Raw genomic sequence first — 14,996 nt, 5'->3', positions numbered from 1 at the left:
AAAGGAGGGTGTAAGTTGGTCTTATCTTTTCACACAAGCAAGATTTGTTGGTGACCTTGCTGAGGAATAGCAGCTCCCGATCACCACTGTTAGGCTCACAGCTGGGCCATGATGGGGGAAATCATTGAATTTTGGTGTGTTTGTACGGTGTAGCTGCACAGTTTCTAGGGGAATTTTATTATTTTCCTGAAATTAAAGACAACCATCCCTGTCCCTGGCCCAATCAACTCACTGTGAACCCATCTTAGTGGGAAACAGCCCCTATTTTTTTTTTTTTTCCAGCCTGCATCCTACCTACCTCACCACTCTGAGATTCATTTCTAGTGCTTTCACCAGCTTTTCTGCATTTTTTGCTCCTTCTTTTCCCCCTGTTATAAATTTCCTACAATAAAGTGTTTGTTTTGGGGGGCTGGAGCAAAGCATTGGGGTTTAGAGCCAAGAAGCAGGACCTGGCTGGCATTGCATCTCTGTTAAACTCCCATGCTGCAGAGGAAGTTAATTGCAGCTTGGTTGTAAATGCCAGGTTGGAGAAAAAAGCTACCATAAAAATAGAGAAAAATTCATTCTCTCTGTGCTTTTGAGGCTAAAAGGACTGATTTTTGGGGTCAAGGAAGGCAGCTCAGTCTCCAGGCCAGTCCAACACAAGCCAGTACTGCAATATGTAGAAATAAGGGCTGCTCTGGGGGTAAAGGGGCGCAGGATTGAAACTCCCTGGGGCTCCAGCAGCCATGCGCGAACAATTTTTTCCTTTTTAAAATTTAAAAAAATGGTTTTATTCTAGTGGAGGGTTTGGCTTCTGGAGTATTTAATTGGAGGTAAAAGCAGTAATGAAAATGATAGCATTTTCACTGAGTGAGATGATTGGTACCCTTTTCTGAGTGTATTATCAGGGAAAAAAGCCCAGAACAAGTGGGTCAAATTTTCTAAACTTCTCCAAGCTAAGATGTGGTTTGTATGGTGAGGTTGGGGGGGTCCATCTGCTTCTGCAGGTGCAGATTTACAGCTGCCATTCAGCTGATGCAATATCACAGCGGAGGCTCCTGACTTCTCATGGCGCAACCCCGAGGTCCATGTCAGTGTATGATAAGCTGGGCTGTGGCAAGGAAAAATGCTGCTTTTAAAGACCAGATGCCAAAATGGATCTAAATGATGAGTTGTGTGAATTTTCCTGTCATTTCATCCCTCCCTGGCAAATAGATCTGTGCTTGGGGGGAGGTTTGGCAGGTGTCAGGTGTGAGCTTCATGTGTGATCTCCTCACAAACCCCAGGTGCTAATGGGGTGTGCAGTAAATGAGGGGGCCGTGGCGGGGATTTGGAAGGATGGACGATCAGAGGACAGGCTCCAGCTCTCCCTCTTCAGGACATTTGGTGCAAGCAGAAGTTTAGTGTGAACCATGACTAATCCTGGACCTCCCCAAACAGATAAGGGGCAGTGCAGGTGCTGCCCGCGTGATTTCAGCTTCCCTAATCAGTGCTGAAGAGGATAAGGAAAGACAAGGGAAGTGTCCTTGGGAAGGCAGCGCATGGAGGAGGAATAGCCACCAAGGAAGTAAACACAGGTGTCATCAGCCCCAAACAACAACCTGCCATGGCTATAAAAATCACCAGGCTGGGACTTCGTGACCACCTTTACCTTAAAGGTGCCGGATCTGCTGGACCTCTGCAGAGACCATCTCCGAGCTCCTGGGACTGCCGGAACATTCAGCCGAGGATTGGTGAGATCTTATTATTGGGGTCCTACTCGGTCTCTCCTTTGCTTCACCCGCTCCCGCATCCCTTCCCCGTTCCCTCCCCGGGAGCCGGCGGCTCGCGGCAGCTGCCGGCTGGGCCGCGGCCTCCTGCTCCCACCTTCCCCTTCCCTTGTGCCCAGGCTCGGTGTCCCCCCAGGGGGCTTTTTGGAGGGGCGGGTTGCGGGGCTGCAGCCTTGCTCCCTGGAGGGGTTGTCAGTGCTGGTGTGTTATGGTAGTTTTGCCCTGAGACAGAACCGTCTCAGATCTCATCCCCTTCGCTATGATGAGCGACATCGTTAGCAGCTGGAAGCTGGAGCAGTTTGTGCTCCAGAAGTGTCTCCCCCCAATTTGGTCACCGGGGTCTTTCCAGGGCCCAGATGCGTACCAGCAGCTGTGCCAGCAGTGGGAGAGCTGGTCGGAGGAGAACAAAAAGCCCAAACCCACTAACAAGTGTAAGAAGCGAGCAGCTTTGCAGGGTTTGCTGATGGTAGGCAGGGAGTTATCCAAACTGCTGAAGGAGGCTCTTGAGAATGTGCAGAACTTGGAGCAGGCCAAGGAGGAGCTCAAAATCCAGGTGGACAACCTGCGGGCGGAGGTGCAGGGTTTGTGCGGGGACTCTCTGCGGAGCGCCGTGGAGATTACCCGGCTGGAAAGCAAGCTGGGCTATGAGAAGCTGAAAACAGAGGAGCTGAAGAAGGAGGTTGGCAAGTGGATTGGGGAGACCCACGATGCGCAGAGCGCGGTGCGGGCGGTCCTGCAGGACGTCCAGCGGGACCGGGGCACTGGCCCCGACCACAAGGTATGCCATGCCAAGATCCAGGAGCTGGAGGCAGAGCTGGGGGTCTCAAGGGGCATTGTGGCTGCCATTAAAGGCAAGAGGGCCCCGATAGGGAATGGTGAGGGGGAGGATTCCCTGGACCTGCACCCACCCCACTACGATTATGAAGATGATGTGTGGGGTGCTAACACCCCCACCAGGCCGTCCCCCTATGCTCCTCTGCGGGAGGAGGTGTGCCAGCTGCAAGTAGGGGAGGCAGAGGCTTCCAAAGATAAAAAGGTCCCCCACGATGAGCCAGTCAGCCATGTCCCACTCCAGCCCGTAGACACCAACAGGGCTGTGCTCTGGTTTACCCCTGAGCAGCTTAAGACAGTGGGGAAGATGCTGGGGCCACTGACAAAGGAGACAGCGATTAACTGGCTGTCCAGGGTCCAGCGTCTGCCCAAGTGCCAGAGTGGCAACTTTGTGAGTGACCTGATAGACATTGTGAGAAAGTGCATGAAACCGGATGATTTCGCGGCACTGCCGGGGGATGTGCAGATGGGCAATGTGCAGGATATTGGGGATGTCCAGCTGGCCGTGCTGAAGGTGTTCTTCCCAGAGGTCAACCCCTTAGTGCTCTTCCACCAGGAGAAGCAAAACCCCGAGGAGAGGCCCGATGCCTATGTTAACCGTAAAAAGATGCTCTACCAGATGGCCGGGCTGCCTGGCTCAAAGGACTCCCCCCTTGATTTTGACAGGCCCGAATTCAAGGAGCCACTGGTGGTGGGGCTGACACCCCCACTGCGGGTGATTGCTGGTGGGGATGCAGCCAAAAAGCCTCTGTCAGAGCTGGAGCAGATCCTCAACCAGAATTTTGAGCTGCAAAAGCAGGCATTCCCAGGGTACATGTTGGGGGGGAAGAAAGGGAAAACCATGGCCATGTCTTTCCAAAATGCAGGGATGAGAAAAATGCAAGGAGACAACCGAAAAGATCCTGACGGCAAGGGGGGGTTGGGGAAGGAGAACCAGCAAGGGCTGAGGTTTCAGAAGTCTAACACCTGGCGGGCTGAGCTGAGGAAGCGCTTGATAAAATACGAGAAACAGGAGGACATTGATGGCTTGCCGGATGCGGAGCTCTTCCAAAAGCTGGCCCTCCATGAGGCCAAAAAGCAGAGCAGCTCCCACCTGATTGACCCGGGGTCTAAGGCTCAGCAATAGGGCTGCCAGGCACCCACATCGCCCCTTTTTGTGGCACCGATTAAGACCGATTTGCGGGGGCGCCTGATAGTTGATACAACTATTGGAGGAGGGGTGCTTGGACAAGTGATGTTAATTGATACTGGTGCCTCTTATTCAATTCTGAATATGGCCCCCGGCAGAGCCGGGATCTTCCAAACCTCTGAAATTATTGAATTGACAGGGCTGAATGGCCAGAAATCCTCAGTGCCGTTCACAGGGCCCATACCCTTTGAAATTGGGGCTGCCAAAGGGTCTGAAAAATTTGGGAAAATTGAAATGAAAGGAAAGCCGGGAATTTTAGCCGTCTCTGCACTGACAAAGATGGGGGTGGTGGTGGACCTGGCAAACCAAGCATTGCTACACTGCCCCCAAATTGATTTGCCCGTCATCCCGGCAAGCCACAGGGTGATGTCAGTGAAAGCCCCTGAGACCCTGGTCCACCCCGAGTGGGAACCGCGGGTGAAACGGGTCACAGAACAGTTCCCCCAGGTCTGGGCAAGGAGCAAGCTGGACTGTGGGCAGATTGATGCTGCTGTGTCAATCAAAGGGCCGGATCCGCCTCCTCAGCCTCAGCCCTGGTACCCAACTGAGGCTGAGGACAGCTTGTGGGGCACAGTCAAAACCTTGCTGGATCAGGGCGTGCTGGTGGAGCAGCAGAGCACCAGCAACGCCCCGGTGTGGCCCCTGAGGAAAGCTGATGGGAAAACGTGGAAGCTGACAGTCGATTTCAGCACCCTGAACCAAGTCACCCCAATGCAGACCTCCACGGTGGTCAAGTATCCCAACATCATGGCAGCCATCTCCCAGGGGTCCGAGTGGTTCTCGGTGCTCAGCCTGACCAGCCCATCATTTGCCATCCCCTTGCACCCCGAGTCTTGGCACAAGTTTGCCTTCACGATTCGAGGCCGGCAATTTGCTTTCACCCGAGTCCCTCCGGGTTTCCACAATGCCTCTGCCATCTGCCATGCCCGCGTGATGAGGATGTGGGATCAGATCAGCCACCGGGAGAGCGTGCTGTCCTGTGCTGGTGATATCCTCATCCACACCCAGACAAAGGAGAAGAATCTGGAAGTGCTGGCAGAGGTGCTGGGGGCTGTCCACAAGACAGGCTTCAGGATTAGCCCCACAAAGGCCCAGCTGTGCTGGAAGGAGGTCTCCTTTTTGGGGGTGGCTCTGGGGGAGGAAGGGCGCTCACTGGAAAAGCAGAGGGTTGAGCTAATACAGAAGATGTCAGCACCATCTGATGTCACCACCCTGAGGTCCTTCCTGTCCCTCCTGAGACTGTGCCGTGAGTTCATTGAGGGCTATGCAGAGAAAACAGCCTCCCTTTGCCACCTCCTGAAAAAGAACACCCCCTGGGAATGGGGGCCAGAGCAGGACGAGGCAGTGAAGACCTTAAAGGAGAGTGTGGCACGAGCCCCCATGCTGACACACCCTCGGGGGGACAGACCCTATGTTCTGCAGCTGGCCAGCACTGGTAGGGGGCTGCAGGCCACCCTGGGCCAGCAACACAGTGCCAACCTGCTCCCTGTGGCCCACGCCTCGCGTCTCCTGACGCCAGTCGAGCAACAGTTCAGTGACTACGAGAGGGAGGTTTTAAACTTAACCTGGGCCCTGCAGCACTGGGAGTACCTGTTGGGGTCGGCCCCGGTGCTGCTGAGGACCTCCTGCACCCCGGTGAGGTACCTCTTGTTGGGAAAGGGGGATGAAGGTCCCCTGTGCTGCCCCAGGATGGCCAACTGGGCGTTGGCGCTGACCAACAAGGAGGTCCCCAGGGACCCCTCACCTGGTGCCTACAGGGTGGTAATCAGTGCCGAGAGGGATGGGGAGCAGCCGGGAGCGTCCCTTACTGGCCCCAAGCCACGGCGGGGACCCCTCTTTGAGAGCAGCCTCAGCCTGGAGGAGGCCAAGAAGAGAGGCTACGCTGTGTGGTTTGTAGATGGGTCCAACTACCACGAGGAAGGGGTGCCCTACACGGGCTATGCCGCTGTCAACAGGGGCACCGGGGAGGTGGTGAAGGGGAGGTGCCTGCCGCACTCCATCCAGGCTGCCGAGCTGGTGGCCGTGATGGCCGCCCTGGAGAACACGCCGGCTGACCAGCCGCTGGCCATATTTTCAGACTCGGGTTGGGTGGTGCGTGTGGCCCTGGAGTGGCTGCCCCTCTGGAGGGAGAGGGACATGCAGTCTGCTGATGGCAAGCCAGTCACCTACGCCAAAAAGCTGCTGTACCTTGCAAGGCTGGCAGAGCAGAGGGCGTGCCCGGCACAGATCATTAAGGTCAAGGCCCACAAGAAGGGAACAGAGGAAGCCAAGTGGAACAAGGAGGCAGATGCCAAAGCCAAGCAAGGTGCCAAGGAAGGGCTGATGTGGAAGGCCAGCAAGGTATCAGAGAATGGCCCAGTGTCGGTGGCTCCCAGCAGGCACTGGGAGAGTGTGGATCTGGTGGGCTTGCAGGCACAGGACCCCAGGGTCTGGGAGTTAGCGCAGGGCAGGGAGTACAAAGGGTGCAAGGTGTGGAAAGATGTCTCAGGACTGGTCCTGGCACGGAGGGAGGGGGCAGATTTCCCGGTCTGGGTGGTGCCAGAACTGGTCCGGACAGAGCTGGTGGCCCTGGCTCATGAGCAGGGGCATCTAGGGACAGACAAGACCATGGTGAGGCTACAGGGTGCTGGGTGGTGGCCCGAAATGAGAGAGGATGTGGAGAGGTATGTCAGCAACTGCCTGACTTGTGCAGCCAACAATCCCGATGCCAAAACATCGAAAGCCATCCTGGGCCACCAGAGGGTTTCCGGGCCGTGGAGCAAGTTGCAGATGGAGTTTATTGGCCCTCTGTCCCAAACAGCCCAGGGCAATAAGTACTGCCTAGTGGTCAGTGATATCTTCACCAAGTGGGTGGAAGCATTCCCAGCTCGAAACAACTCAGCCAGTGCAACTGCAAAGATCCTGGTAGAGCACATCTTCTCACAGTGGGGCATCCCAAAGGAGATCCACTCAGATCACGGCCAACGCTTCATCGGGGAAGTCACAAAAGGGGTGTGCCAGGCCCTGGGAATCAAACAAAAGCTTCACATCACAGGGCATTTCCAGAAACCAATCTCAGCAGAGGGGCCCAATCAGCCACTGAAGGCAGCACTGAGGAAGCTTGTGAGCCAGCAAAGGAAAGACTGGGATCATAAACTCCCACTAACCTTGCTGGCATTGAGGGGGTCTCTGGCATCTCAAACACTTTCTCCCCCAAAATTTCCTCCTGCAAGAGACCCTAAGTTTCTGGAACACTGGTGGCAAGGAGGGGAGCCCCCGGATGAAATGCAGCCCCGCGTGCTGATGGACAGGTGGGTCCAGGACACGCTGAGGACTGTGTCAGCCACTTACCACCAACTCACCTCAGTGCAGGAGACCAGCATCCCTAAGATGGATAAGCAGTTGGGAGTGCTACTGCGCCCCGTGGAGTGGAACACAGGGGACCTGGTAATATACCGAGGGGTTAGGGAGAAGAACCAGGTGCTGGAACCCCAGTGGCTGGGGCCTGTTAGGGTCGTGAACAAGGCCAGTCCCTCTGTGTACCAGGTAGAAATCAGAAAAGGGGCCAAAAGGCAGGAGAAATGGTTCCATTCTTCACAATTAAAAGCATGGAAGGGAAACTAACGGGGCTGGAGAGCCCGCCTTGCTTATGTTTTGCAGATAAAGGAAAATGGAAGGCGATTGTGACCAGCGGGAAGGGCGAACTTCGTGTCATCACCAGCCCTGTTTGTGCTGCAGGGAAAATGCTTTCAAATTTGTGATTGCAGGATTTACTTTGCTTTCTGGTATGTGCATAGTGCTGAGCACCCAATGTGTTCGGCCAACCCATCAGCACCTTGGACAAAATGTCAGTCATCCTCACTTAGAAAGGCACCTTGACACACAGGCCATGGCCCAGCACAGGGTTAGGAGGCACACAAAAATTGGGACTGATTGGCCCTGGTCCCAGGCTTACATAAAACATACAGGAATTATGGGATTAAATTCTAACAAAGGCTTAAATTTGTCAACAGTGGTTATGCATGGGGAAGAGGTGTACTTGGAAAATGAGTGGGGCTGGGATAGCACAAACAGACTTCCACAGTTGCTGGGGAAGGGGGGACAGCAAATAAAGGTGGGGTGCAGGGTAATTAATGGATCCACTCACCAGAAAGTAACTCAAATCTCTGTCACTGAAATAAAAACTAAGAAGAATCAGAAAAAAATCTGTGCTGTGGAGAAATTGGACTGCTGGTACAATTTTACTTTGGTTCAGCCAGTCCTTGTGGTTTGCCTCTGGGCACAAAACAGCGTGGGACTGTCTTTTAAATTTAAGATCAGCACCACAGCACCCTCCTTTGCTGCCATTAAGATCTCAAAGTGCCATTTTTTGGCCTGGCACGCAGCCCCTTATGCTGAAATTGGCAACCTGGTAAAACTGGAAATTAAATACTCCCAAGAAAGTGTAGCTGACCCAATGCAAATTAACGGCACCGCTGTGACAGTCACAGCCCCTAACGGCCACAAGTGGATCATTCCATTGACCTGCCTCTGTGAGAGCAAAACACTTGATAGGTCTGAATTAGATACGCAGGCTTCATGGTATAATCAGGATTATGGACGCTGCCCACACCTGATCATAAACCTCCAGGTGTGGTGTCAAGGAAACCTGAGCGTAGAAATGTCCCCCGAACTTGGAGGAAAGTGGTGGATAGGAGGCCCCGAAGGATTTAAAAAAGAATTTGCCATCACTGCTGTCTTGCCCCCTTTTGTTTCCAAAATAGGTCCTTATGTAGTGAAGAAAAATCACATCCAGGAGCTGTTGACAGGGCCTGTCCGGTCACTAAAGAAGGTGGTGTTGTCTCTGTCCACTGTTAATATTTCCTCTGTCAGACCATACTGTGCCCCCTTCCTGTCTACTCTGCACACTGGCTGGCTGGCATGGCTCCACAGCCGCTCCCTCCAGGGCCCCCGGGCCAGGAGAGACCTGCTGGCCACAGCGCTGGGAGGAGGAGGAGCCGGCCTGGGAGTCCTCAACAGCATGAATGCTGAAGTCTTGGCAAACAAGCTGGAGACTGTCACCTCGGGTGTGCAGGGCCTCCTCAAGCCCCTGAATTCATCCCTGTCCAGCCTTGGGATGGGGCAGTGGCTTGTGTCAGAGGTGCTGCCCAGCTGGGAACAAATAAGTGAGAAAGACCATCAGGTGCTGTTGCGAGCCCTGGGCATCGAACAAAGCAACGTCTCTCTTGCTCTTAGCTGCATCCAGGCCCAGATGTGGGTGCAGAGTGTTGTTGCAGGTATCCTGAGGGACGGTGAGAACGGCGTCCTGCCCACTGAGATCCGAAAGATCGTGTGGGACGCGGCCACAGAGAAGGAGCGGCAGCTCCAGGCCTGGTGGAGGCTGGTCAACTTCACCCACGACCAGGCCCTCAACGCGGTCGTTGCCCACGTCCTCACTGTGGCGGAGGCTCGCATTGAAAAGGTCTACCCCATCGTGGCCCTGGGGGTCAACACAAACGGGTCTGTGGTCTACCCCCTGGACCACCGCATGTGGGCCAGGGTGTCCGATGGGAAGTGGCAGACGGTAGACTTGGAAGCCTGCATTTTGGAGCGGGGGCTGGGATTCATATGCGAAGATGATGCCCTTAAGGCGAGCGATGTTTGCTTTGACACCAAAGAAGGGGTGTGCCACTTTGAGATCAACCCCCAGAGCAGTAACAAAACCATGTTAGTGTACGTAGGGAAAGGCTGCGTGTGCTTCAGAACGACGTGTAAATACGTGCAAATTAATGAAGCTTATAACCAGACCATGTTTAGCGACTCGAATATGTGTGCTTGCAATGTAGCTACTATTAGAGGCTGTGATTTTGTGTATAAACCGCCTGTGTTTACTAGCCAGTTGCTAATCAGAAACTATACCTTGTATCGTAGTATAACCCCGACCCCCATCGGTATGGATTTATCGCTTGTAAAAGAAATGTTAGAGCATGCAGACTTGCAGCAGCTGCTAGAAAATGCCAAGGCCGAAGCTAAAAAGATCCTAATAACGGTTCACCACGATGGCAAAGTTATAAAACAGGTAATGGAACGAATTAAGAGGGTGGGAGAACACCACTGGTGGGAAGTTTTTTTCGGCTGGTCCCCCACGGCCACTGGCATTTTCAACACGCTGCTGCACCCCATTGTAGTTATACTGCTAATGCAAATCTGTATGTGCTTTGCCATGGCAGCCACTTGTTACCGCATGAGGCAGGTGAAGCTCTTCTTTGACAACCAGGTGAAAGAAGTGGGGCAGGCCAGGAGCCTCCTGAAATAGTCAAGGGCAAGACTGGGTTGGCCTCTGTGTTTGCCACCAAGAAGATCTTTTGGCTCCGCTGTTGGCTGCAACCCAGTAGGCGTTGAGCGGTGGGGACACATGCCATGCCAGACCTTGATGAGAGGGGTGGTCTTCTCTGTCACCAGAGGGCCATCCAGGAGGGGAGGACAGGCCAAGCAGCCTGCAGATGCCATGAGTCACAGAATGGTTGAGGTTGGAAGGGACCTCTTGAGAGGTTTCATTTTGTCTGAACCCACCTGCTCAAGCAGGGTCATCTAGAGCAGATTGCTCAGGACTGTGTTCAGCTGGGCTTTGACCGTCTCCACAGATGGAGACTCCACAACATCTCTGGGCATATCTATTTCATTGTTTGATCACCTTCATAGTCAAGAAGCAAAAGTTAGTATAAGTAACTTGTTTTTGAACTTCCTATCCCAAATACTAATGTTAGAAGCTGCTCTTGTGTGATTTAAGAGTCCCTAATCCAGGGAGATGGGGGTAAGGAAAGCCAAGGACACTATCTTTGGAAGGAAAGAGGAGGAAATGTAATACCTGAACTTGGAAAAGCACCCACTGAAGACAGCAGGGGTGTGAAAAGCCTCAAAGACTTGGAAAGATGGTAGAAGATGAGCAGAACAGAAGACCCTGTAATCCCCACGGACTTTAGGGAGCTGAATCCACATGGACCTTTGCAGCACCACCTCCAGGCTCCCAAGACTCCCAGCACGTCTGGCCAGCGGATTGGTGAGATCTTGTTTCTGGAGCCTGGACATCGCTGTTTTGCTTTGCTTTTCCTAGTTGTGCATGTACTCAATAAATCTGCCTGTTAGAGAATGGGCTGTCTGTTCAATCACCACCTCTCACTCACTCCCCGGGCGTGTACCTTTGGCTACACTGGGAAAGAGAAATCCTGGTAAAAAGGAAAAAAAAAGGTGGGTTTTTTTTTTTTTTTTTTCTCTTTTATAAGCCCAGTTCTCTCACTTGCTTTTTGTCTGCAGAATATTCACTCAAACACAAAGATTTCTGCCTTGGGCTGCAGAATGGGGCTCTAAGTTGATGCACAAACACTCTCCCCTCTCTCAACTCTACCTCTCACCTGCATCTCACCCCTGTCTCTGAATACAGAAAGAGCCTCAAAATACACATAGGGGGTCTCAAACAATTTTAAATCATGGACAATTAAAAAAAAATATATATATTAACCACCTCATTTCCATGTTGAAATTCATCTCAGAGGCACTGCACTCTCTGAGAATGGGGGCAGGGGGTCGGGGGCTACACAGGCAAAAAACCCTTTGCAATTCAGGTTGAAATAAATAAAGTCTTTTAACCCAGCAGAAACCAAGTGAAAACTGAGAAATTAATTTAAGACCCACTTTTCACAATTGCCAGGATGAGAAGTACAAAGAAATATCATATTGCTGCAGCATAGGTGTTCTAAAGAAATGCAAAACTTTCATAGACACATACCCATAAAAATATACATTGTAACTGAGCTAATGGAAATATAAATACATATTTATATATAAATACATATCCATATACATATAAATATAAACACACAGAAATCAATTTTTTCCTCTCCAAGAACCACAGCCCCTTCACCCTTGAGATGGGAGGTTGAACTCTCCCCTCACCTCTTCCACCTGGCTGGGAAAGGGCCATTACCTAGTCCCCTCTACCCTTCGCTGCTCCCTTCAGTTTCCCAATCACAAAGCCTCACAGAAAACACATAGTTATTTTGGTTAAAGCGCCTTTCTTACTTGCTAACACCTCACATGTTTCATGAGAACTGATTTCCCAGTGAATAATTACCTTTTTGTACAAAGCCTTTACCCCTTAAACCTGGGGTTTGGGACCGTGTAGCAGAAAAAGAAACCACAGAAAATTCCCATTGTCCCCTCTTCAATCCCAAACATGCACAGGGAGCGTTGCCAAGCAGAGATTAGCCCTGGAATTATGGTATAGCCATAGGGAAAGGGATTCCTACCCCTACACACAGGTTTCAGCTGAGCACAGACCCCTGACCGTGCATCCTCTGCAGCTGCACCGAGCAGCTCCCTTTGCACAGCTGGCTCGTGTGTGCACATGGGTTGGGAAAGTTTAGAAAACTGTGAAGTTCCCCCCCTTTACTGTCATTTGTTTATCACCACAAGCCAAGGAGGGCTGTTTTCACAGTAGCAGCACAACTGCTTGTGGCTGTGACACGCTTGGGGTTGCAGCACGGGGGCAGGACCTCAGGATTTGTCTGCCTTTTCAGCAGTTTCAGTAGATCCCAGAAAAGATTCTACCCAAACCTCTCTGCTCTTCTGAGACAACTGGGTAACACAACGGGATCTGTTCCCTGGTCTTTTTGTCCCTATGCTCTCTGCTCCGGGACAGAGTGGATCTGTGCAGTACGTGTGAGCTGTGGCCTGTGGAAGCCTCCCATCCATCTGCCACGCTCTGGCTTCCCTCAGCTCCAGCCAGGCAGATCAAAGAGGCAGCTCTCAGCTCTAGCCCAGCCTGGCTGCCTCTGTGCCAGGCTGTGAGCGGGTCACTAACCCCACTGACCTGGTCTCATGGCAGTAACTGAGATTAAATTCTGAAAATCAGGGGTTAAGGTGTTACTGAGAGGCAGTTTTGACTCAGCCTGAACAAAGCGATGCAAAAAGAAGCCTTGGTGGAACTCCAGACCTGCTGGGCTCCTCTGAAGAGTCTAAAAAGCACTCATAAGGGACAGAAATGTACCAAACACATAATTTAAGACAAGGTAAGCGCTGATCTCTGGATATGTCTCATGAGACTGCAGAGATGCTTCTCTATTATTTCACCTGGCGATGGACATTGCCTGCTGCAGCAGATCCTGGTGGTTCTGGAAGGTGACCTGCAGTCACACAGAGGTGTCACAGCAGGTCCTCACTCCATTTGAGCAGACACAGAGTCTCCATCTCCTCCAAAGCACAGGTGTGGAGAAATCTGATCATGGCTGCATGGGGCCATCTCCAGAGCCAGCCCTGGGGTAGGGACCTAACAGCTACCCTGAGCCTGAACATCCCACATAGGCTCAAATCAGATGCAGAAGGAATTTGCACCTGGGTCTTTCCCTGGCTCGGCTTGTACCTGAGCACGTTGCTCATAAAAAGCTCAGACTCTGATTTCCCACCCCCAAACAGATGACAACATTGTATTTTTAGAAAAATGTTCAACAGACCTTGGGGCTTTTGGGAGGTGGTTCTGCCTCTGAAGCCTTAAAGACCATCGAGGTTCATTTCATACTCTTTGGGCAGGGCCAGCTGGGCAGATTTCTCTGACAGAGCTGCCTCTCAAACCCATCATCAGCATTTTAACCAGAGTCACTCTCTGGTGCAAACTTTGCTTTTCAGACTCAAGGCTTGGCCGTGGCTCTTTTTCTAGGCTTTCCTTCTCTCTCTTCCCTCTTTCCTACCGCCAGCTTTTACCCCTTCCTGCACCAGCTGCTTTCCACCTTCTTTAACACCACTTTTCTCGCTTCTCAAGCGTGACTGTCACTCCACATCATCTTTCAGGAGTGAGAAAGCCCCAGGGACAGTGATAAAAGTGCAGTGATATAACCTGGCTGATCACAATTTGTTATGTATGGGCACGATAGAAGAAATGAGCTTTAGGAAGAGGAATAAGGAAGAGCATCAGGACTGAGAGGCACAACAAGGAAAATTGGTTAGAGAGCTAAAATGCTGGGGAGCTCATCTGGGATGTGGGACAGACTACGGTTTATGTTGATTTTTTTCTCTTTCATAGAGTCTCAGAGAAATTCTGTGATGTGCCAGCACTCAGCATGAAGGGAGATGCTTGATTTATTCCTTACAACAGCCTCAGGAAGTGATCAGATCTACATCAACCCGGCTGAGAAGGGTCATGAATAACTCAGCAGGGAGTTAGTTTACTCTTAGGAGTGGTGAAATGACAGAAGATGTATCCTGCAGAGGGAATTCTTGAGGGTTCATTCATCTTCTCAAAAATAAAACACAATTGAAACAAATTCCCATTTTGAGAGATATCTATCATTAATGTGGCTGTTGAATTTGGCAAGGCTAACAAAAGACTGTAATTAAGAATGAGGCCCCTCTACAGCACAGAACAATAAACTGCCCTCATTCCTCCAGCTGCTCTCAGCATCTTCACCAGTGGACTGGAGTCACAGGTATCTGGAAAGAGAATAAGACATGAAGTCACTTGAAATAGAGCAGGTTAGAAGATATGAGGGGAAAATATCTGCCTTAAATACTCTTAAATTATCCCTCCTCTCCATGAGCAAATGTTGCAGTAAGGCTACAAAGATGCCTGCTTGCCTATGTTTGCCTAAGAAAATGGCATCAGAAAGTCTATAAAAAATCACTGAAAAAGAGAAAGAAACAAAGGTTCATTTGTTTTAACAGCACACCCACCAATGAACAAGAAAGTACCACCACAACAGCAGTGCTATGGGTGTCCTCACTTCCTGCACACTTCATCAGAAACCTCATTGGGAATCTTAACCCAATTAGCTGCCAGAGCAATAAAATCATAATGAAAGGCGACGTCGCTGTGAGGTGAGTGTTGGAGAGGGGATATGACCACACATTGAGGTACAGATGGACACCAGCTTTGGGGGGCTGCCTCAGCCCCCTTTCCTTCTCCAGCTGGTGCTTCTCGCTGCTCTGAGCACAGAGGGAGAGATGAAAAGCTGCAGGGCAGGCAGGGGCTGGCAGGGGCTGGCTCTGCTCAAGCTGGTGACACAACACCTCCACCACAGAGGTCGGCACTCAGCACCCCCAAACGCGTGCGGTCGGATTTCTTCACTTGTTGAGCTCAGGAAAAAAAAAAAAAAAAAAAAAAATATATATATATATATATATATATAAATATATATATAAAGGAGAGACTGAAAAGAGCTGTAAACAAACCAGAAGGCAGGCAGTGAACAGATGGCAACACCTTCTCCATCTGATTT

At 51.4% G+C, this 14,996-nt stretch overlaps 2 protein-coding genes across 2 annotated transcripts; both read left to right on the top strand.

Moving 5' to 3' along the window:
- Nucleotides 1–1,478: 1,478 nt before the first annotated feature.
- Nucleotides 1,479–10,879, top strand: LOC120752749 (uncharacterized). The gene is made up of 2 exons (XM_040064275.2): nucleotides 1,479–1,715; nucleotides 7,411–10,879. The coding sequence occupies exon 2, from the start codon at nucleotides 7,421–7,423 to the stop codon at nucleotides 10,043–10,045; it is 2,625 nt and encodes an 874-aa protein (XP_039920209.1). The 5' UTR covers nucleotides 1,479–1,715; nucleotides 7,411–7,420; the 3' UTR covers nucleotides 10,046–10,879.
- Nucleotides 2,011–10,879, top strand: LOC120752748 (uncharacterized). The gene has a single exon (XM_040064274.2). The coding sequence runs from the start codon at nucleotides 2,011–2,013 to the stop codon at nucleotides 3,706–3,708; it is 1,698 nt and encodes a 565-aa protein (XP_039920208.1). The 3' UTR covers nucleotides 3,709–10,879.
- Nucleotides 10,880–14,996: the final 4,117 nt, after the last annotated feature.

This window comes from Hirundo rustica, chromosome 5 (genome assembly GCF_015227805.2).
Source record: "Hirundo rustica isolate bHirRus1 chromosome 5, bHirRus1.pri.v3, whole genome shotgun sequence".
Lineage (NCBI taxonomy): Eukaryota > Metazoa > Chordata > Aves > Passeriformes > Hirundinidae > Hirundo > Hirundo rustica.
Note: the sequence above shows the minus strand (reverse complement) of the source record. Positions and strands in the feature narration are given on the sequence as shown.